This window comes from Eubalaena glacialis, chromosome 3 (assembly GCF_028564815.1).
Source record: "Eubalaena glacialis isolate mEubGla1 chromosome 3, mEubGla1.1.hap2.+ XY, whole genome shotgun sequence".
NCBI lineage: Eukaryota > Metazoa > Chordata > Mammalia > Artiodactyla > Balaenidae > Eubalaena > Eubalaena glacialis.
The window spans coordinates 180,072,269-180,095,943 of NC_083718.1; the positions used below are offsets into that span (position 1 = coordinate 180,072,269).

The following is a 23,675-nucleotide window of genomic DNA, read 5'->3' on the forward strand; positions in this document are numbered from 1 at the left end:
CTAGGAGGGACCAGGGAGCTCCTTTATTCGTGGAACTTTAGCTGATCAATAACCCCAAGACATGGCCTGTGGTGTCTATTTCCCGACACAAAGACAGGTCTTCATCCAGGGAGGCGGCCGAGGGCAGCTGGGCAAGTGCTGCCAGACCACGGCTCGCTTTAAGGACCCTAGTTTGAGGATGGAACTGGTTTATTTTGCAGAAGCTGAGGTCATCGTAGCTACTATGACCTTAGTATAAAATTACCGTGCAGCACTGCAGACACCCAGCAGAGGAGGCCAGTTCTGCAACATTCATTAAGGACCCGTCATGGACCCAGAGTCCTCTCCTCAAAACTTTGTGAGGTGACTTACTATTTCCACTTCCACCTGAGCAAGGATGAGCTTTGCCCAAGGTTAGACACACAAATAGTATCCGTACCCAGGTCTGTCAGGTCATTAATTGAACGTTTATTCTTTGTGCCGAGCGCTCTCCTAAGGACTGGAGATAAAGCAGCGTAGAGTTTATACTTACAAAGTTTATACTTCACAGGGAGAGACAAACGAAAGTAAATGGATATGATGTCAGAGCAGGGCAAGCTCTGTGTGGAACAAAACGCAGGGTAAAGGGGTGGAGTAATGGGGGCCGGGGGTCAGGAAGGCCTCTCTGGGCAGGAGGCGTCTGAACAGAGACTTGAATGAGGAGGAGGAGCCTCACAAGAAGATCTGGGGAATGAGCCTTCCCGGTGGTGGAAACAACACAAGTGCAAAGGCTCCGCAGCAGGAACATTCTAGAAGGTGAGGTCGTGGAGTTGGCCAGGGGCCTTGTAGGTCATGATGGAGTTGGATTTGCTTCTGATCGTGATATCACGTCCTTAACAGCTTTGGGATGTGAAAATTTGATCTTTGCTAATATGGTGAAAAATGCCGCCTTTCTTCTGATCCATATGCGTAATAGTTGCACGCTGTTCCGCCCCAGAAGCTCTTTTCTTGTTCAGCTGACTGGTTCTCGGGGCCGTGCGCTTAGGATGCATCTGGGGTTTGGGTTTCATCCGTTGCGCTGCTGTTAACATCTCTGTGCTTAGAAGCTGAACTGACCCCGTGCTCTTTCTCTCTTTCCAGGGCGCTATGATGCTCGGGCCCGAGTCCTCATTCGCCACGTGACCTCCCTCCTCCGAGTGCCCTTGGAGGAGCTGGACCTCCTCGAAGAGACGTTCCTCAAGAGCCTGAAGGAAACCAAAGAGGAGGAATCTGAGTAAGTGCGCCCTGTGACCCTGGCCCCCCTGTCAGGAATCAAGGACTTCCACTCTTCAGATAACAGCATGCTGTGTGTCCCCTCCCCCCATTAAGAGATGGTGCACTGAGGTGGGAAGAGCACTGGACAGAGAGTCCCAGTGCAGCCCTGACTCGCTGTGTGGCCTTATCAAGTCACTTTTCCTCTCTGGGCCTCCATCCTCATTTGTAGGAAGGGGGGATTGAATGGATGAATGCTAAGGGCCATGAGTTTGTGACTTTAACATTCTGTGGCCCCAACACCCCACTCCCCCTCAGCTCTTGTGACACCTTGTCTGTGGGCCAGAGTGGCCTGGGTTCAAATCCCACCTCTGACACCTATTTGCTTTTTGACCTTGGGCGGTTGCCCCCCCCACCCCCCCACCCACCCCCCCCCTTCCCTAAGCCATAATATTCTTATCTGTAAAATAGGAATAAGAATAGCATCCTCCTAGGGTCATTGTGGAAAACAAATGCAATTGTATTATCAAGTGCTCAGCCCAGGGCTGGCATGTAGCAAGGGCTCAGTAAGTATGAGTCCTCCCCTTCCCCCACATGCCCCCGTACCTGCCAGCTGTCGAGAGGCTTTGCTATCTGTGTATGGTCGGGTGTGTGTCGAGGGAAATTTTCCTGGTAACTTGGCCAGAGCTCAGCTCTTTGCAGAACGCCTTACACAGCATCTAATCCCAGGGTAATAAATCAGTCCCAGTCACAGCCTAATTGCGGGCTCCTTGCACCAGGCACATCTCCCAGCCTTGGTTTTGTTCGGCCGTGAAGGCGTTCTTTGAGCAGCCAGGCTGTGCCAGTTCAGCCCAGCTGGGAATTTAGCTTTGAAGCCAAGCTCAGAACTGGAGCCGCCCTCCCGCCAGGGTTTATAGGGCAAAGGGAGGGGGTTGTTTCCTTGAGAAAGGAGGAAACTTGGTCTGTTGAAATAACCTGAAAATAGACTTGTTTTGACTCCCAGAGCTGTGTCAATAAAGAAACACCTGGATCCGGGCCAACACCTGGATCCCTCAAGTATGCCTTGAAATGAAGGAAACTCTTAAGTATTGTTTGGAAATCTATTGTCAGAAAGAAACACATTACCCAGAAGGTCTGTTCTGATAATACCAGTAATGACAGCTCAGGGAATGTGTAAAACAGAGCCCAGCTCTGCCACTTACCAGCCGTGTGATCCTGGGCAAGTTATTTAACTTCTCTGGGCCTCGGTTTCCCCAGCTGCAAATGGGGATAATAATAACACCCTCTTCATAGGGTTCTTGTGGGGCTCAAATGAGTTTGTACACATAAAGCGCTTCGAGCAGGCCTTGCACAGAGTTACTAGTTGATAAATATCAACATTTGCTATAGTGCTGTTATCATTGCTGTTATTACTGCGTGGGCCATTTCCTCAGAAAAATACTCCACAGGTGTCATTTTTTTAACTCAATTTTAGGGACTTTGGCAACCTCTCAGATTCTATCTATGGTCTCTGGAAGGGTCTGAGACGCAGGGAAAGCATAGGAACTGGTCAGCCAAGGGACCTGGTTCTCTGTTTGATTCTGCTGCTAAGTCCCTGCGTGGCCCTGGGCACGTTGCTTTCCCTCTCCGGGCACCAGCACCAGTTTTTTCACCTGTACAAGTAGAGTATCGAATTGTATGTAGGTTTCTTTTAACTCTAAGGTTTTGTGTTTCTGCAAGGTGAGCTTCTCACTCAGCACTCCAAGGCGATCCTTTGCAACTGGAGTTCAGGGTGTGATGTACCACCTTTCTGTTCTTGGGTCTCCATCCGAGCCCTGAGGCCATCCAAGCTTCCCCTACTTGTTTGGTGACTTCACTTCTCTGTGCCTCAGTTTCTTCATCTCTAGCACAAGGATAGTGGTAGTATCTCCATCATAGGGCCGTCAAGAGGGTTAAATTAATTAATACATATCAAAAGCTTGGAACAGCACCTGACACATAGTAAATGTTAGCAAATGCAGTGCTGGAGGTTGATACTGTTCCTATCGTAATAACATGGTCTACATCTAACCTTTATTGAGTGCTCTCTAGATGCAGGTACAAGATACCATCTCATCGGGTTCTCATTACAATCCCCTGAGGCTTTTGCAGAGGAAGAAACAGAATGTCAGAAGGGTGACGTAACTCACCCAAGGCCACCCAGCTGGTCAGTGGCACCATCTGATTCAATCTCCTTATCCAGTCTGAACATTGCTTATTGCATCCCTCAAGGCATGGTTGAGAATCTGAGGTTTCATCCTTAATTCTGATGAAGGCAGTGAAGATAATTCTTTTATGGGGCTTTCTGAGCTTTTACTAGGAATGTGTCTCGAGACTCCCCAGAGATAAGCACTCCCTCGCTATCTACTGGAGAAGGTGATTTAAAAAAAAGAAAAGGATGGTGGTGAGGGCAGTAAAGGTAAGGAACACCCTCTCATGGGAGATAAGGTGGCAGTGAGGGAAATTTCTTTGTGGACCCATGAGATAAGCAGTGTGGGTGTCTTTGCTCTTCACAAGGTATCTGTGACTTCAGCCTGGGATTTGGCCCATGGAATGTCAGCTCAAGGTCACTTCTGGCATCCCAGGTCATGAGTGTGGCCAGAGGCTATGTGATGACATAGATTGCCATGGTGCCTAGCCAGCAGGCAAAGTCAGTAATAGGAACAGGGCTTCATTTGGATTTAGTGTCGTGCTCTGAATTCTCACTTCCCAATATAGGAAGCATCATAGATGTAACTCAGAGCCAGCCTCTCCTCTTGTGCTTTAGAGGTTGAAATTCAATCAGACAACTGAAGTTATTGCAGGAGTGAAATGCTGTGATAATTAATGATTAATGGGAAAGCTATTCGTTTTATGTACAAAACAGTTACTAAGAGCGTTCAAGTACTTAAATAAGGAAATCGATTGGCAGTTCAGGTGTACATTAAGAGAGAGTGCCTTAGCTAAATAACTTTTAGGGAAAATATTATATTCTTTTTGATTCAGCAAGGGTTTATAAACATTCAAATAATAATACAAAGCAGGGACTTCCCTGGTGGTGCAGTGGTTAAGAATCCGCCTGCCAATGCAGGGGACACGGGTTCGCAGCCCTGGTCCAGGAAGATCCCACATGCTGCAGATCAACTAAGCCCGTGCGCCACAACTACTGAGCCTGTGCTCTAGAGCCCGCGAGCCACAACTACTGAGCCCACGTGCCACAGCTACTGAAGCCCGTGCGCCTAGAGCACGTGCTCCGCAACAAGAGAAGCCACCTCAATGAGAAGCCCGCGCACCGCAATAAAGAGTAGCCCCCGCTCACCACAACTAGAGAAAGCCCGCATGCAGCAACAAAGACCCAACACAGCCAAAAAAAATTTTTTTTAATAATAATAATAATACAAAGCAGAATACTAGAGATTAGAGTATATCATCAATCCAATCTTTATAAAATTGATCTGCTATACTAGCATTTATACATTTAAATAAAACAGCTTCAAGAATGATATTTACTCTTTAGTTATTTTATTCCCTTTAGGCTATGAGTTTCCCCCTCCATAAACTCAGCTAAAAGTGATGACTGTCTAGTATCCCAGATGTGCAGGTGTCACTGCAGGAACAATCTAGAAGCAGACGGTGCTGAGAAATGTCAAGGGCACCCACTCAAGAATTTGACTATGTTCTTAATAATAAATCTGTACTAATCATGAAAATGTTGTAACATCCTAGATTTGTTCTACTATCCCAGAAATTTCATTCTTGATGGTGATTGGCCTACACTCTGGCTAAATATTTTATTTAGCCAAAATGTATGTGCCCTCTGGTTTTCATAGAAACGGACAGTGAGTGGGAGAATAGATCACTGCAGCAAGATGTTCACGTCCAATTCTTGCTGGAATGAGTAGGTTCTTTTCAAAAAACGTCTTCTGAGCCCCATCCAGGTGCCAATCCCAGGGCCAGCTGCTGAGGGTGGAACGCAGGAAAGGCTTTATCTGTGTCCCGAAGGTTCAGCCTTGCGATTCTCAAACTTGAGATAACTGGAGAGCTTGTTACAGGTGGTTTCCTCACCCAGGAAGTAGTGCTTTTAACAGCTACCCCCTGGGGATTCTGATGCAGTTGATCCAAAGCCCACCCTTTGAAAATCAATGGTCTAGAATTCCAGGCTAATACAGTACAGAGGGTTAGGGAGGCCTGGAGTCGGAGCATGTAGGCAACCTTGAGGCTCAGGCAGGCGAGGAGGTGACTCTGGAACGATGAGTAATGTTTAACCAGACAAAGGAAGGTGAGAAGGTCCTTGGCCGCCGAGGGCCAGCAGGAACACAGGACTGAGGCGTGGGCAGTGTGCCTGCAGGCAGTTCAGTGTTTCTGGAGGGTAGAGTGTAAGTTAGGAACTGATGAACGATGAGGCTGTGAAGAAGGCAGGGACCAGGTCACGGGGGGGCCTGAGTGTCCTGCTGGAGAGGTGACTCTATCCTCAAGGCAGAGGGAGGACCAGGAGGGAGGGAGAAAGGGGGGCAGACAGTTGTGATTGTACTTTCCTGCTTGACGTTGGTCACGTGGTGGTGCTCTCATCACCCTCCCATTTCCAGTCCCTAAGTGAGAAAATTGAGGCTCAGAAAAATCAGGGGAGCCAGCGAGATCATGGCAGAGCTGGGCTCAAAGACCTCACCCCAAACATGCAGACTATTTCCCAGGCAGTGTTCGTTGAACAAGATGCTGCTGGTTCACGGAGCCAGCTGCTCGTAGCCCCTGTGTGTTCCTCTTGTACGCCCTCAGCAGCTGGAATTTCTCCTCAGGCCTTGAACCCTGCCGAAAGCAACTAATGTCCAGCCTTCCTGTTTGCCCCGATTGGTACTAGCAATTAAGGGCCAAAGTATATCTCCAGCCTGTGTTATGGAGGAAATTATCATAACCACGGAAGGAATGATGATAGCAATAAATATATTGAACGATTACAGTATGCCAGTCACCATAGGTTTAGCCCTCCTAATACCCCTGGGAATTCAGCGCTATTATTATTCCCACTTCATGGATGAGGAAACTCAGGACAAGTAATTTGTACATAGTCCCAAGGTTAGTAAGTGGCTCTGTCCAGCAGGATAGCCTAGGTTTTGCTGCGGTAACAAATGACCTCCACATCTCGATGGCTTACAGCAACAAAAGTGCATTTCTTGCAAGTTGGCTGTGGCTTTAGTCCACACTTTCTTGGTTCTGGGTCCCAGTTGACAGGGTGACCTCTGTTGGGAGTGTTGCTGGTCTCAGGGCAGAGCAAAAGGAGACTTACCAGGCGCTGCACTGACTCATAACGATTTTGACAGAAGTGATTCATATCCCTTCCAGCTACTGGCTAAAGCGGGTCATGGAACCACTCAGCTCAACAGGGCAGAGATGTGTAATTGTTCCGTAGGGAGGACCAGTGCAGGAGGGATAAGTGAACACCTGGAGGATTGTCATGCACCACCACAGCAGAGGGAGGATTCAAGCCTAGTTTACAGGATTTGAAACCTGACACCAGAACCCATGCCCTTCATCGCCATCCTGCCTTCCGCTTTGCTAAATGCATGTGGTTCGGCCTCTTCCCGCACATCTGAGGGCGTGAATTTCAATCATGAAAACCCAGCACCTGTCATCATGGAGAATTGGTTTCTGCTCAGTGGTGAAGCAACCAAGAAGTGCTGTGCTGTACCCCCAGGAGGTGCTTAGGGGAAAGTTGGTTGAGGTGAGCGGACAGACAACCAAAAAGCATAGCGGGTCTCCGAAAGCCCATCTCAAATCCAACTTCTTTTCACTGACCGGAGGATGAACTGTTTCTCGCTATCACGTATGGTTCAGGAGGCAAGAGATGGGAAGGAAACGGTTCCGGTTGAGTACTGCATTGCTCTGCTCGCCGACACACAGAAGTTCCAGCCTGCTGTCCACTCTCCATAAAAGTTTGTTGATCGAAGAGATGAAGAAGGAGATAATTTAAGCTTTACAAACCAACAGCCTTATGAGGGAGATGTTATTGTCCCCGTTTTTACAAAAGGGGGAACTGAGTTTCAGGGAGATGGAGTTTCATGGCAACAGCCACTGTTTCGGTCCCCACTCGCAGGGCCAACTGTCAAGCTCTGCGCTTGACAGACATTTTTTTTGCTGATCCCCACTGCCGCTCTGGAGGCGGGTACTCTTATCCGTGACCTCGTCTGCGATATGCAGACAATAATAAAACTGCTTCTAGGATAAGATAAACCATTCGAAGTGCAAAGCACAGTGGCAGGCCTGTTGGAAGTCCTCAATAAACATTAACCCTTCTTTTATCGTCATCGTCATCTGCCATCGCTCTATACATTGAGTTGTTGTCCAAACTCCAAGTTCAGTTCAGAGTTCCCACTGGTAGTGACCGCACTGCCCCACCCTTGTCTCCCATCCTTCTCCTTATTGCCCCAAAGCACCGGGGGCCAGATGTTGGACAGGAAAGTTGGGTTTAGTGACTCTCCTGGGCCATTCTCAGGATGCACCTGACCCCAGTTTACTCTAAATGCTTCCCTTTTGCTACATTTTGTCACTTTCAAATTTCAAGTCTGAACGGTTCTAGCTATTGCCCCAAGGCCAAGGTCTCCAGCACAGACATTTCTCTAACCCCTCTTTGAAAAGATAAATCTGAAGGAAATTGGTTTCCAGATTCCTTCCAGAGGGAGGTGGGCTCAGATGGCGGAGTGGGGGGAGGGGAAGGAAGGAGGGAGGTGATGATGTCTGTGACTCTATCTGGTACTCATTCTGGGTCCATCTGTGTAAAGATATTTTTGTGCTTCTTTCGCCATTATTATTATTATTATTTTGTCTTTTCATTATTCAAATTGCAACCCTGTTAGGATGGATCCGTTGGGTAAGTAGCACGTCCCACGTACTGGGATTCCCCAGCTGGGTTTTAGAACGTTGTCAGCTTTTTAAAACCATCGATGGGTCCAAGGTAACCTTGGTACCTCGCTCTGCATGACAGAGCACCCAGCACTGATCCCAGTTTGGGGGTTGGTGAGGCGGGGAGGTGTCAAGGGATCCCAGACACAGCCAGTCCTAGAGAGCAACCTCTTCCCCCCCAAGAATGGCCGAGGCATCCCGGAAGAAGAAAGAAAACCGGAGGAAGTGGAAGCGCTATCTCCTGATAGGCCTGGCGACTCTGGGAGGCGGGACAGTGATCGGTAAGGTGCGATGGTGGCACTGGCCAGGGCAGCGCGGAGTGAGGGGTGATGCCAGGCTGGGAGCCCACCCCTCCTCGCATGCACGTAGTAGGTGTGTTCACTAGTATTGTCCAGGAGAGGCAGCGGGAGGCCGGTGGAGGAAGAATGCAGCAGGCCCCGTCCTCACTCCCACCTCTGCCCACCACGGGCCGCTTTCCTCGCAGGCGTGACTGGGGGTCTGGCTGCCCCTCTCGTTGCTGCCGGAGCCGCGACAGTCATTGGCAGTGCCGGGGCAGCGGCTCTGGGCTCAGCGGCCGGCATAGCTGTCATGACCTCGCTGTTCGGGGCAGCTGGAGCTGGCCTGACAGGTAAGGTTCCGAAGGAGTGGTGGCCCAGATTCTCACCAGTGAGGGCTCCCTGGGAGACGGAGGGGGAGGACGTGGCTTTTCTCACTCTGAGTCCTGGCGCTGCCAGAACTTATAGCAAAGCTTCACAGAGAACTGGGTGGATGGCTTGGCATGGCTCGGGAGAAGGCTGAGTTTGAGAAACTGCACCCGGTGTAGACTTCTTAGAAAGGGTCTGATTGGACCTGTTTGTCACCATCTAAGAAGTTCCCAGGCAGGCCGCCTCAGAGACGGTTGAGCTTCCTCTTGTAAGAGAGCACGTGGCTACCCCTCATTTACCAGCATCCCGTGGGGGAGTTTTTCCAAATCATATGTGTCAGTAGCTCTCCAGTCATGCACAGAGTTTCCTGTTAAGTGGCATGTTGCTTCCCACGTTGAGGATCTTGGTCAGCTCACACCACTTTCACTGAGAGGGGTGTGTTACACTCCTGAAGTTCGTGGGCGGGAAGAAGATGTAGTTCCCACTGAATCAGGCCAGAGCGGTGGTTCCGAACTTGGGCTCTGAGTTTCAACCCCAGCTCTGCCAGCTGGGGGCTAGCCAGCCTTTGGACACCTGTTACCTTCATCTGTAGTCAGGACGATAATGGCACCGACCTTAATGAGTTCAAAAACGAGACGTTTGTCAAGGGACAGGGCACACGGTTGGCAGTCACTGTGAGTGTGTGAGTACACAGAGCCACTCTAACGTTCCCCAGGGTCCCCAGTGACCCCCATTCTCACTTTTGTATCCGGGTCTTTAGGATACAAGATGAAGAAGCGTGTCGGGGCCATTGAAGAGTTCACATTTCTGCCTCTGACAGAAGGCAGGCAGCTACATATCACCATCGCCATCACGGGATGGCTGGCATCCGGCAAATACCGTGAGGACCAAGGGCAGAAAAGGATGCAGAAGGGGGTGGATGTTGGCTGAGCTGGGTCTGTTGCTGTGGGCCAGACCCTGGCCTAGGCTCTTGCCTGTGTATGTCTTTACGGGGTGGGTAGGGGGGAACCTATTTTTCAGAGGAGGAAACTGAGACTCGGAGAGGTGAGATGACTTTATCCCACATCTGTCTTCCCGTCCATCCATCCGTCATCTGTTCATCCATCCATCCAACCATCCATCCATCTACCCATCTATTCATTATCTGTCCATCCATCCATCCATTCACCCACGCAGCCACCTATCTATCCATCCATCCATCCATCCATCCACCCATTTAAACACCCACCTACCCACCCACCCACCCATCAATCCATCCTTTCCACAGAGTTTATAGAGCATGTGCCAGACACTGAGCCAGGCCCTAGGAATTCAGTGGAGCAGCACAGTCATGGCCTCTGCTCCCATGGAACATATGGTCCAAGGCAGAAGACAGATCACTGAGCAAGTAATTACAGGAAAGCTTTATGGATGGCGCAATAGGGGAGGCACAGAGTGCTTCTGGGGAGTGAGGGAAAAGTTATTGGAGGAAGTGACATTTAGGCTAAGGACTGGCTGGGAAGTAGCCAGAGAAGGAAGGAGAAAGAAGTGAATACCAAGCAAAAGGGCAGCATGTAGAAAGGCCTAGTGGTGCAAGAGAAGCACAGGATGGCTTGAGCAAGGAGCTAGAAGACAAGAGTGTGGGTGAGGCCAGATCACACAGGAGCATGTGAGCTGTGGCGAGGAGTTTGAATTTATCCTCAGAGCAAGTGAAAGATAGCAAAGGAGTTTCAACACATAAGTGAGAAGTCAGTACATCTTGGCTGTGTGACCTCAAGCAATTTTCTTCACCTCTCTGTGCCTTGGCTGCTTCATTTGTAAAGGAGAACAAATTATCCTTGCCTTTCAGGGCACTTACAACGATCAAATTAAACAAGGTAACGTGTGGAAAGCACCTGGTTTTTAGTGACATTCCACAAACGTTATTTCCCTTTACTGCTCTAATTTGAACGTGTGTGTTTTGGGGGGATTCTAACCAGGGTGGCACTGAGGAATAAGGCCATGGTCCGCTTACTGTTGCCTCACTTTTGCAAGTGCCCAGTGTGAGGCTCAGCCAGCAGGTCGTCAATCAGAGAGAGAGCAGGGTGGGCCAGGGAGTCTGGAGCGTCCTGACCAAATACACAAGCTCCGAGCCTCCTGGGTTCCCAAATTGCTGGGATCCGAGGGCAGAAGCCACAGCTCTTCTAAACAGCACAGGAGGAAGCAGGTGAGAAAATGCCCAGGCTCTGTTTAGAGGCATTACTGGGCGCCAGAGTCTTATTGGTATGTGCGCACCAGGGCCAGTCCCCAAACGGGGAACTCTCGAACAGTGACTGAGCACCTAGCACCGTGAGTCAGGCGTTTCACCCACACACTCGGAGCTCGATGTACGTTACCTCGAGTGACCCTCACATCCACTCTCTGAGGTGAGGGCTGTTCTTGTCCTGATCTGGACGAAGAGGCAACCTAGAGGGATCACACGGCAGACAAGTGGCACATGCAGGATTCGAACCCAGGTCTCCTGACCCAGAGTTCACGGGTTTCTCTTCATTTGTGTCATGATACCATCCATGCTACAGAAAGACTGAGACAGGAAGGAAGGAGCAAGAGTCTAAGTGAAGGAATTTGCACTTCTGACCAGTATGGAAAACAAATCCCTTATGGTTGTTTTACCCACCCCCTTGCTGGATTGGCCCCAGGGCAAAATCAAGTTCATTTGCGGTGGGGGCCGGGGTGGGGGGGGCCGTTATCATGCAATATGCTCCCTAGGCAGAGGCGGTGGTTACAAGAAATGTAACCAGGCTAGGTGAATGAAGTTCAGGAGGGAAATGAGTCACCTCGTCCTGCCTCCTTGGCGGCCAGGAAATAAGTCTCGTGTCATCACAGGCTTGCTTCTGTGTGTGATGGGAATAAATGGGCTTTCTTGGGTCCACCCCTTTATTAAGTAGGATTGTTTGTAATCATGATTATGGCTTTGTAGCTCACCACTAAGCCAGGCATTTTGCATGCATTGGCTCACTTAGTCCCTCACTTCAAGCCACGGAGGTGGGCATCATTATCACCCCCATTTTACAGATGAGGAAACCGAGGCTGATAAGGGCTGCCCAGGGTCGCCTCGCTAGTCAGGAACTGGGGCATGACTCACCCCCATTCTGTCTGGCTCCATAGCCCATGTTCTTGGCCACAGGGTGATAGAATGCAGTACTGCACTTTACAGTTTACATAATGCTTTTTGTGCAGCCTCTCACATGATCCCCACAACACCTGTGAGTCAGATGCCATCATTCCATTTTAACAGGTGTAGAAACCGAGGCTCAGAAGGGCAGCGTGCCTTGCTTGTGAGTCTTGCAACCAGAAAGCTGCCGAGCTGGGTCCAGAGCCTGGGCCAGCGTCACAGCCCACCACACACACACACACACATACACACACACACACATACACACACACACACACACACACATATCTGTGCCCGCATCCTGTCTCGGGCTGGCCATCTCCTCCTCCATAACTAGAGACAGTTAATCCCTGAGCTGCTGCAGAGCTGTGACAGGCTCTCTGCAGAGCAGGGAGCAGCCCCTCAGTGGTCTGTATGTCAGCAGAGCACCCTCAGGTAGGGACGAGGCCTTCGGGTCGGGCAGCTCGAGGCATCTGGCTGAGCCAGAACCCGAAGGCTCTGGGAAGCTGGCTCCACTGTTCATTCATTCATCCTGTTTTCATGAGGCTTTGGGAATCGAGTGCTTGGCAGACAGACTGCAGGACAGACGTGCACTAAACAGATGACACAAAAATAAATGGATAATTGCAGACTGTGACGAGAACTCAGGACGAAAAAGTGCAAGGTGCATTAGATCCCCCTTGTCAAAGGGGCCGGGAAGCTTCCCCGGGGATAAGGCGACTGAGCTGGAAGCTCAGAGACAAGTAAGGGTGGAAGGTCACTCGGGCCATGGGCAGAAATGCACGGGGCCCCTCGGTGCTCCCACAGCCCAGAAATGAGTGACTACATGATGTTTGCATGGCCCTCTCCCTCCCCAGGCTGAGAGCTCTTTATCTAGATGGCTCAGTCTCCTCAGCTATAAAATGGGGCTAATTGTGGGGCCCCATTTCAGAGGCTGTGTTGAGGTAAATCAGAGAGTCCATGGGAAAGCCCTCAGCGCAGAGCTGCCCAGCACTTAGTACTTGCTCACTAAACGTTTCCTACGATGATGAGTGTCTGTATCCTCAGGGTCAAGCCCCTGGCCTGGCATAGTCTAGGTACTCAGTTAAGGTTTGTGGTATGAATGAATGAATGAACGAATGAACGAACAAAATCAAAAGCATGTGTTTCTAGAGGGTAACCTGATGGATGATGAGGCTGTGAAGAAGGCAGGGGCCAGGTCACAGGGGGCCTAAGAGCCCTGCTGGAGAGGTGACAACATCCTCAAGGCAGAGGGAGGACGAGGAGGGAGCGAGAGAGGGAGGCAGACAGTCATGGTTGTATTTTCCTGCTTGACGTTGGTCACGTGGTTGGTACTGTCATCATCCTCCCATTTCCAGTCCTTAAGTGAGAAAATTGAGGCTCAGAAAAATCGGGTGAGCCAGCAAGCTCATGGCAGAGCTGGGCTCAAACACCTCTGCTCCAGATTTGCAGACTATTTCCCAGGCAGTGTTTATTGAATGAGATGCAGCCGGTTCAGGGAGCAAGCTGCTCGTGGCCCCGAGTGTTCCTCTTGTGCGCTCTTAGCATCCTCGATGCCAGAATTACTGCAGAGTGAGAGAAAATAACACTTTACATACACAGTAGTTGGAATACTTACTTCTTACAACTACTCTATGAAGAGAGATAAATACTAGTCTCCCGACTTGACAGCTAAGCAAAGTGAGGCTTAGCGTGGGATAGTGACCCAGGGTGCCCAGGGTCACCCAACTACTAATGAATGCAGGAGCTGGGTCTCGAACCCCAGCCTGCTGTCTCAGAGCGTGGCCCTGTGCTCTGTCTGGGAGCGCGTCTGCTCTGCTATCAGCTGCTGTTCAGTGGCGTGGGTGGGCCTCTTGTCTCCCTGCAAGGGTGAGTGGGCCCCTGTCGCCGACTGTCTGGGAAAGGGTGGGGGGCCTCCTCTATCCCAGGAGAGACCCCACCTACCTGTGCTCTCCCCAGGCACCTTCAGCGCCCCGTGGGCTGCCCTGGCCCACAGCTGCGAGCAGTACTGTCTGGCTTGGGAGGCCAAGTACCTGATGGAGCTTGGCAACGCCCTGGAGACCATCCTCAGTGGTCTTGCCAACATCGTGGCCCAGGAGGCCCTAAAATACACAGTGTTGTCTGGTAAGCCTCCCCTCTCCCCACACCAGCAGCATTCCCACCACTCCCAAGCCACACTGGTTCTGTACCTTTGCATGCCTGAGGCCCCCAGTGAGCCAGGCACAGTGCTGGTCTCCAAGAACACAGAGAGGCAAAGTTTATGGTCTTCATAGGGAGGAGACAGATAAACAGCCCATCACATTATCACATAGTGTGTCGGTTAGCAATTGCTGCATAACAAACAACCCCATAACCCAGTGACTTAAAATAACAACCATTTATCACAGTAGCTCAGAAGTGTTGAGGCTTCATTTGGCTGATCTTTGCTGGGCCTGCTCATGCATCTGTGGGTCAGCTGACTGTCCACTGATCTAGGCCAGCCTTGCCTGGGGCAACCAGGGCAACTCGGCTCTGCTCCATTTGTCTCTCCTCCCCGTCCTGGGATCGCAGGCTAGCCCACACCCACAATAGAAGTGCACTAGAGGCACAAGTCCATTTCAAGCCTCGCATCCAGTAACATCTCATTGGCCAAAGCAAGTCACATGATTGAGCCTAGAGTGGATGGACAGGGCAGGAGCAGGGGGCACTGCAGAGTTATGAGGCCAAGTGGGAGGATACAGGGTGGAGTGACAAATTGGGGCCATCTCTGGAATCTCACACATGGCAGATACTTAAACATAAGGGATCTAGGCCATGTATCAGAAATGCGTGAGCTTCAGTTTTCTTCTGTACTACTCAGCAGTTTGACCACACATGGAAAACTTACAGATTCCAAGTTAGAGACTCTGGATGCATTCACTCAGGCATCCATTAGCCAGCCAATCACTTCCCTAGAAGGACCCCCCCCACCCCTGCCACCACAGCCTTCATCACCAATATCCCTCCTCCCTAGGCCTTGTGGCTGCCCTGACCTGGCCAGCCTCACTCCTCAGTGTTGCCAATGTCATCGACAACCCCTGGGGTGTGTGTCTCCATCGATCAGCAGAGGTTGGCAAGCACCTGGCCCACATCCTGCTCTCCCGGCAGCAGGTACCTGGGAATAGCTGGGGCGGGGAGTGGGGGGAGCGGGCGGGGGGCGAGGAAGCAGGGAAGCATGGGGGCTGACTTGTGCACAGACATCATACCTAAGACAAGCCCACGTGGGGTAGCCCAGTGGCTTTGGGGGGGTGGGGGGGTGGTCGTCCTTGCTCCTCCAGTTCAAGTCATAAAAGCACCCTAGGGGGACTTCCCTGGCGGTCCAGTGGTTAAGACTCCATGCTTCCACTGCAGGGGGCACAGGTTCGATCCCTGGTCAGGGAACTAAGGTCCCGCAAGCAGCGCAGTGTGGCCAAAAAAATGAAAAGTGTCCTAGGATGGACCAGTAAGAATTACAGACTGTGCATCTCTAGCAAGCAATCAGGTGAGAACTGACTAACAGGCCTCTGCAGGTGTGGACCAGGCCAGCTCTTCCTTTGCAGAAGTATAGAGCTACCCTCTGAGCAGATCTCCAGTGGCCCAAATACCACGTAAAACGGTTAGGGTTCCATCCACATTCCAGACAGTCCGAGGCAGGAAAGTAGAAGTGAAGGGCCTTTCACATCCCTTGGCCAGGACTCAGCCCTGCGGCCATCCCTGGCTACAGGGCAGTTGGAGAAACTTCATTTTTGGCTGGGTGGCTGTGGGCCCAGAAAAACTCAGGAGTTCTGTTACCAAGGACAGAGGGAGAATGGGTGTAGGGTGATGACTGGTAGCCTTTGCCACAGATTTCCTGCAGAATTGGAATACTATTTAATGGAGGGTCTTCCATGGCAGTAAATGGAGGTGGGGGGGAGGGTGGGGGGAGGGTGGGTACATATACCGGCCCAAAAGCAAGGGAAAGGAATGGAGTACTGAGACCAGCTGGACCTTTGGAACTCATCTGCTCCTGCCCTCTCCCTCCATGTAGAAGTTGTACCCAAATACCTCTCATGACTTTCTTTTTCAAGTTGCCTTTCCTACAAGTTCTTGAGTCAGAAAATTCCTCTTCGCATCTAACTTACAACCTCCTCTTATAGCACAAGGCCAATATTTCATGTCCCCCCTTCCTATCTAGGAACAGAACAGTTGTGTGTCCCCCCCCACCATGTGACTCTTTGCCTTTTTCCCCATCACTCCCGGGGTACCTCCCACCTCCTCTCTCGGCTCCAGAAGGGCCCCGCTTCACTGCAGTCATTTGCCACAGGTAGATGGGGAAGGAGTGACGGCCACTGGGTAATGGTTTGAGATAAAACCAGGGAATTAACCCAGCCAGATGCTGCCTGTCAACCTGGGAGGAAGCCGGTGTCCGAGCAGGTGCCCTCCTGCATAAGTGAGGGCCCGGACTCTCCTGATGGAGGCATCAGAGCCTGTGGCGGGGAACAGCACAGGCGTGACTCGTTAAGCGGGAGGCAGGTGCTGAGAAGTGTGCAAGGGCCACCGTCATCGGGGCTGATGTTTTTCTAGAACTGGCTGTGCACCGTGCCCCCAACACCTGTGTCCTTTCTCCCCCAGGGCCGGCGGCCTGTCACCTTGATTGGCTTCAGCCTGGGAGCCAGAGTCATCTACTTCTGTCTGCAAGAGATGGCTCAGGAGAAAGGTAAGGCTGGCTCACTGTCACAGGTGAAAAGACTTCCGGAGTCCATCCCCCAGGCCAGAGGTTCTGCGCTAGAGGTCGCGAGTCTTGTGACCGTGTTCCCAGATCTTAGAGTTTAAAACAGTTTGAAAAAGAAAAAATAGTCATTTGGAAAATTGTTTATTTCTTCCGTACGTAAATTAGAGTGGGTGTGAGACAGTCTTGTAAAAATGGCCTTTGCGTTCTGATGCGGGTTCTTGAGTGGGAGGGGAGTGGAAGAGTCCGAAATCGGGGTGTTGGCAGGGCCGCGTTCCCTCTGAAGGCTCTAGCGGAGAGCCTCGCCTCTTCCAGCTTCTGGTGGTGGCCGACAGTCTTAGGCTTGCAGACGCGACATTCCATCCTGCCTCGTCTTCACATCACCTTCTCCTTTGTGTCGTCTCTTCTCGCCTAAGGACAGTGTCAGTGGCTTTAGGGCCTGCTCAAGTCCAGGATGACCTCATCTCAGGATCCCTCACTAATTACATTTGTGTGATTTAATTACATCTGCAAAGACACCTTTTCCAAGTAAGGTCTCACTCACAGGTTCTGAGTGGACACATCTTTTGAGGGGGCCACCATTCAACCCACTACAGACACCTTTGGGAGTGTGTCATGCCATCCGAACACATACTTTCAGTGTTGATGCAGCGGAAAGCTTGAGGGCCCCTACCCTGGTCTCAGGTCGGTGAGGCCTCCAGGACTGAATGCCGGTTTGGGGCAGATCTGTCACCAGGGGCTGCCATAGCAAGGGGATAGGGGGGTGAGGTGCAGAGCTCAGGGCACTTAGAGTGGTCCACCGTGCGTGGGACTCAGGCTAACCTCTCTCCTGGTGTAGCACAGCAGCAGCAGAGAGAATTCCTTCTCTGGATGGGGGGGAGTAGCAAAGAATTTTCGGCCGTCTTTAACGCACATTTTGTTGGTCAAAGCAAGTGACAGCCAAGCCCTAGGTCAGTGGGGCGGGACAGTCCCCGCTGCCCCTTATACTCTTCCTTCTGTCCACAGCGGAGGAGCAGGGGAGCAAATGTTTGCCAAACGGTGATCCAGACTCTGACGCAGGGGATAGAGGAGGGCATGGGCTCTGCAGGCAGCTGAGACCTGGGTCTGAGTCCTACCCCTGCTCAGCTGGGGAGCCTGGGTTGGGTAAGGACTCAGCCTCCCTGGACATCGGTCTCTCCATTTGCAACAGGGGGTTCATGTCACCTCTGGGCAGTGTCAAAGGCCAGAGAGCATGGAGGTCAGGCAGCCGGCCCAGTGCTGGGTCCTGGTCAACACATCCTCTAGCGGCTTTTAGGCTGAAGTATCTCTGCTGGTGTTGAGGGTGGCTGCACTCGCCCCCTGTTCTCTAAAGCTGTTCCCCCCCAGGGAGGCGCCTGGAAAGTTGTCATCGTCTGTGCTGTCATCGTTTCGCTCCTTTCCTGGTCATCCTTCCCCCAATCCATGCAGCAGACCCATCTGCCAGGCTCCTCATTACCTGAATGACGTGGTCTAGAGGAGAAAGGCATGTCTTTGGCTCCAATTAGCATAAATTACATGTTAACCAGATCATGAATACAAGCCAAGTCTCCAGTTCCCCTCCTGAACGAATTGAATTAATTACCATTGATCATTTGGACACGGCCATTGGAATTGAGGTCGCCCATCAGCTGCCTCCAGCAAGTGAGGCTGGAAACTGATGGAGGGAGATGTTCCTGCCCTCAGCCTTCGGCGGGGGTGGTTCTCAAAGCAGCTTCCTTCCCGCCTCTTTCCTGGCCACTGCCCCCTCCCCAGGCTCTTCATAGCCCACTGCTGAGAACTGGGGCTTTGGTATCAGGCAGACCTGGATCTGGGTCCCAGCTTCATCACTGACGAGCTGTGGCACCTTGGGCAAATCACTTAACCTCTCTGAGCCGCAGCTTCCTCATCTGAACGAGGGGCTTAGTACACTTACCTCGAAGGCTCTTCAAGAGATTAAAATGAGACGATGAATGTGAAAGTACCTGCCGCAATTTGGGTTCACTCAGTAAACGCTTCTTCCTCTAATCTGAGGACCTGCTGTGCACGGGGAACTATGGTGAGTGTCGTGTAGATAGAGGCGCTTGTCATTTTGTGTCTACTTTCTGGCGCACACACTAGATGGTGAATTCCAGGTAGGCGGGATCTGCCTGTGCCCCACCATCTCCCTGGCACACGGCACGTTCTGAGAGCTCGGGAAGGTGGGTGGACTTGACTTTGGGCTGACATGCTGAAGAGCCCAGTGCAGACTCCCCATGTGCCGGGCCGTGCACTATGCAGGACCTCGGTCTCCCGGCAACCCCCTGGGAGGTTGTTATTCTCCCTGCTTCCCGGATGAGAAACTGAATGAGGCTGCGAGGGAAAGCCAGGCGGATCCTAAGAGCCAGAGCCGGGATTCGACCCCAGGTTGTCTGGCTCCAGGGCCCTCACTCCTAACAACTGTGCTATACTTTGCAGAGGGCCCAGACCTTGAATGTGGGTGGGGCTCCTCCAGAGGACCTAGAGGGAGGAGAATTCCAGAGGATCCGGCCAGAGGGAAGAGGAAGGGCTCTCAGTGTCTGAAAACGTTGAGTCTAGTTTTTCTGCAGCCTGTGAGAGGGGACCGAGGTGGAATGTGGGAAATGGTTAGGACAGGAGCCTGGCACAGGTCTCGAATGCCGGGTTAAGGTGTTGGAACCGACTGGTTAGACGCTCGGCCTCTGAACTGTGGGACGAGTGAACAGCTGAGCAAGTCCTGCAGAGGGAGGCGCTGGGGGCAGGGGCAGGGGATGGTCAGTGCTGGGCAGCTTGTGGTTGACCCCCCTCCCCCCGGTGCACACATTCTCTCTCTCACACGCGCACGTGCACACACACACACACACACACACACACACACACACACACACACGGCAGCAACTCAGCCGACCCCAAGGGCCTCTGCTGAATGGATGGGAAGCTTCCCAAATAACAAGAATCTGGTAGGAATCTGAATAGAAGCCCAGCGGCCAAAAGTGCAGCTGGTTTTCTCCCCATCCGGTCACCTTCCGAAGGAGGAACTCACGGCCAGAAGACTCTGAACATGAGTCTTTATTCTTGATCAGCCTGATAGTTTCCCCTACTTAATAACATCCCATCCCACCCTGTGTCTGGACGGCAGGTAGTAAAGGACCCTGGCAACCCTTTGCCTTGACCTTGGTCAAGAACACTCAGGAAGGGGTCTGCCCCTTGGTTGGCTGAGGCTTATTCCAAATGTAAACAGCGGCTGCTCTCACATGGGGGGAGCTGGGGCCCCACTTTCTCTCTGGGGCAGAAGAAGGCTCCCCGTGCCATGGGGCACAGGCACACTGTTTAACCCTGTCTGCCCTGCCGGCCTTCTCAGCTCCTCCAGGTGAACGGCGAGCCCCTGATGCCAGGCCTCAGAGCCGTTTATTTCCCCAGTTTCCCTCTTCCTTTCCGGAGATTATGTAAGGTAACTCCTGGTGGCTTATAGAAATGGGAAGTTGGAAACAAAACACACCCACCTGCAGAGGGGAACCGAGGGGTCCTGAACCCGGAGAGCTGGGCGCTTGTGCGTGGCCTCCCTGACGGCCCCCTGGGGGGCCTGGGTCCAAGGCCACCCAGACCACGAAGTAAAATGAATAAAAACATGGACATACACACACTCATAAAAATAGGCTCACATTCCTGCGTGTTGAGTGTGGCCCTCATCTTCCTGTGTTCTCTTTCTCCGTCATCCCCCATGTCCTCTTGCCAGCCATCCAGCGAGCCTCTGGCCTCCAGGGCTTTACCGCTTACCACCCGGTCCCCACCCATCAACAGATGAGAGCCAGACACAGCTGGAAGGATGGCACAGATGCAGGCCTTTGCGTCATTAGGTGACGGGGCCACACAGCTCTTCCCCACCGAGAAGATCCCAGCTCAGGTGCTGCAAATATGTGGGCTGTGGAGCCAGGGCATCTGGTTTGAATCCCACACGCACTGCTAGGTTCACCTACCCCCTCTGAACTCCAGGTGACTCGTGTGAAACACAGGGAATTATAATAGTATTGCCATCAAGGTTGTAAGGATTAAATGCAAGAGTGCATATAAATGCTGGCATATAAGAGCCTGGTAATTCTTATTGAGCATTTATATTATGCTAAAATCTGTCTTAAGCTTTATAAAAGGGAGCTGGCTTGGAATTCCCTGGCGGTCCAGTGGTTAGGACTCCACGCTTTCACTGCCGAGCACCTGGGTTTGATCCCTGGTTGAGAACTAAGATCCCACAAGCCGTGCACAGCAGGGCCAGGAAAAAGAAGGGCGGGGAGCTGGCACATAGGATTAGAGCACCACACACACATAGGTGACCTTGACCCTGGACCTTGCTGAGGGAAAATCAGCCTCCCACCAGAGTGGGGGCCCACAGTTTCTGTTCCTTTCTGTTCCTACACCCGCCTTCCCCCCTCTTCCTAGACAGCCCCCTCCCAAGTCCTGGCCTTGTGTTACTGATGGGGCACCTTCAAGTCTCCAGCTGGCTGTGGTTGTGAATGAATTATTCACCCTTTGCCCGGAGCTGCTGTTTCACATCTAATTCATTCCAGTTCAGCTGTCTGGTTTCAGGCAGCCCTGCTTGTTTAACACCCAATTAATCTGCACACGAAGGAGACCCTCTCCTAATTGCAGGAAAGCTGTCATTATCTGAGTTAGGGGACTGTAAAAGAGGAATTACTCTAATGCAGTTGAATCCACTAATTGTTTTCTGGATTCCCTTGAGACCAAGTAATAAAATGTAGCAATAAATCCTAGAGTCACCCAGAGTACAGAATCCTTCAGCTAGCTTCCCCCCACCCCCTGCCCCCTCCTAGCTGCAGCCCATCCTTTTTTCCCCTCCCCCAAGAAAAGCTGCCTGTAGCATTAACTATCTCACAGCTTCATTTCCTTTTTGGACCATGTTGCAAACAGCAGGGGGTTACTGCTTAGGGGATATGCAACCATTCACAAGGTGTCCCTCACCCGGGCCTGCCCCTCCCTCAAGTTCAGTGTGGGCAGCTTCCTTACAAATGGGTGTCTAGACTACAAGCCCCTTGAGGGCAGGGATTGTGTCTGACCAACCTCTGTGCCTCCTGTACCTGGGATAAAGCCAACAGAGAGTGCTCTATAAGTGAATTGTCTAACGTTATAAACATTCACATTGTATCAGTCAGGATAGGTGAGGTTATGCTGCAGTAACAAACGTCCCCCAAATCTTAGCAGTGTAACACAGCAAAGGTTTATTTCTCACTTGTGCCATCTGTCCACTGTGGGTGGGCAGGGGGTTCTGATCTTTGTAGTCATTCAGAGATCCAGGCCAGTGGAGCCTCCTTCAGTAGGAGACAGAGATTGTGGTGAGTTACACACTGGCTCTTAAAACACTTTCACCTGGAAGTAACACGTCACTTTCACTCATGTTTCATTGGCCAGAGCAAGGCACGTGGACATTTCTAACATCCAGGAAGGGGCAGTGAATGTATTCCCACCATGTGCTCCAGTCAGAAAACCTTACTTGGATTCTGGCCTCTGTAATTAATTCTCAGCTGAAGCCTCAGGTTCTTTATCTATAAAATAGGGACTTTTCTCTCTTCCTCCACCTTGCCTCACAGCTTGCAGGATAGACGTACACCTTGATGGAAAGCCAGAGTATGGCAGAGGATGCTTGGGTGAGGGCCCCAGTGATTGATGGTACCCAGGAACCCAGGAGCTCGGCCAAGGGGCCCCCACACAGACAGAAGCAGCAAAGATTCCCCAGCACGTTACCCACCAGAGGACCAGAGCTGGGTCCAGTCTGGCTGGGAGCAGGCTCCAGGCGGACAAAGCTCTGAGCTGTGTTGATGGTGATTGGCTCCAGACCATGCCCAGGGCCCAGAGAATCAAGGGAGATGACCTGGTGAAAATGCCTTGAAAAGGTAGAGCTGCCCACAAATGGGAATGACTGTCATAGCAATAGTAGTAGCAACGGCTGCCACTTACGAAGGCCCAGCTCTCTGCCTGGTTCTTGCTCACGGATTTATGTACATTCTTGTCAGCCCTCACAACAACCCCATAAGATAAGTAATCCTGCCCTGTTTTTCAGATGAGAACAGTGAGATTTAGAGAAAGGTGGAGTAGCTTGCCCTAGAACTAAGATTTTGATACCTTTCTCTGACTCCAGAGCTCCTATTCATATTGTTATTTTGAGCCCTTCTGGCTGGATGTTTTCACTCAAAGCAGTATCTCAGATCAGACCTTCCCAACGGAGAACTAGTCACAATCAAATTCACTCCATTAACTCATATTCATGAAGCACCTACTGTGTGCCAGGCAACATGCTGCGCTTTGGGGAGATGACAACAAACTAGCCAGTGCAGCCCCCGTCCTCATGGAGCTGACGGTCCAGTCTGTTAAATAATCTGCCCTCCCTGAGACATGAGTTGGGGTCTTGCAGAATGGCTGTGGGGGTGGGCAGTGATGGATGTCAGTCATCTGAACAGCACTTGGCATGTAGTAGGTGCTCAGTAAAGGGAGCCTTACTGTCCTTCCATGCCAAGTTCTAGGGTAGCCGCCTGGTTGGGGCTGACACCCTTAATGTGAACCTCCTGCCCTTAGGTGGAGACATCTGTCTCTACCACTTAAAGCCCGTAAGTACTTGGCTTAGGAAATAGAAAGAGTCACAAGAAACCAGCCCCCCAGGACACAGTCAGATGCTCGGCAAGGCTTCCAGGCCTGCTGTGCTCCTCCCACAGCCCAGGTAGGTGGTTTGGGTTTGCAGGGGCACCTCAGGGGCTGGACGCATCTGCCAAGCTTCCTTCATCAGTTAATCGGATTCTCAGAGCAGTCTTGCCACATACTCAGACGTGGGTGGTGGGAAGGACTGACTCCCAGTGGAATCCCTTGCCTTCTGGATGAGTATTTGAATGCTTTGTGTGGCTGAGGAATCTTCTCCATGCAGAAATAGACAGACCCAGGTTCAACGGGGGTTTACTGAGACCCCGCCTACCTGCTTCCGTGATTGATTCATTCTAATCATCATCATCGTCATCTCAACAGCTAACAATTATTGGGCACTTACTATGTACCAGGCACAGCTAAACGCTTTGCATGCCTTATTTTATTTAATCCTCCCAAT

At 51.5% G+C, this 23,675-nt stretch overlaps 1 protein-coding gene across 8 annotated transcripts in view; it reads left to right on the plus strand.

Moving 5' to 3' along the window:
* TMCO4 (transmembrane and coiled-coil domains 4) overlaps positions 1-23,675 on the plus strand; it is a 92,469-nt gene that overhangs the window by 32,692 nt on the left and 36,102 nt on the right. For 6 of the 8 annotated variants that reach the window (XM_061184822.1, XM_061184821.1, XM_061184826.1 and 3 more), the window contains 7 exons: positions 1,099-1,231; positions 8,284-8,381; positions 8,585-8,728; positions 9,505-9,624; positions 13,837-14,001; positions 14,870-15,006; positions 16,486-16,570. In XM_061184822.1, the coding sequence (XP_061040805.1) occupies positions 1,099-1,231; positions 8,284-8,381; positions 8,585-8,728; positions 9,505-9,624; positions 13,837-14,001; positions 14,870-15,006; positions 16,486-16,570 (882 nt within the window). The remainder of the gene's footprint in view (positions 1-1,098; positions 1,232-8,283; positions 8,382-8,584; positions 8,729-9,504; positions 9,625-13,836; positions 14,002-14,869; positions 15,007-16,485; positions 16,571-23,675) is intronic. The other 2 variants (XM_061184824.1, XM_061184825.1) reach the window with 2 other exon arrangements.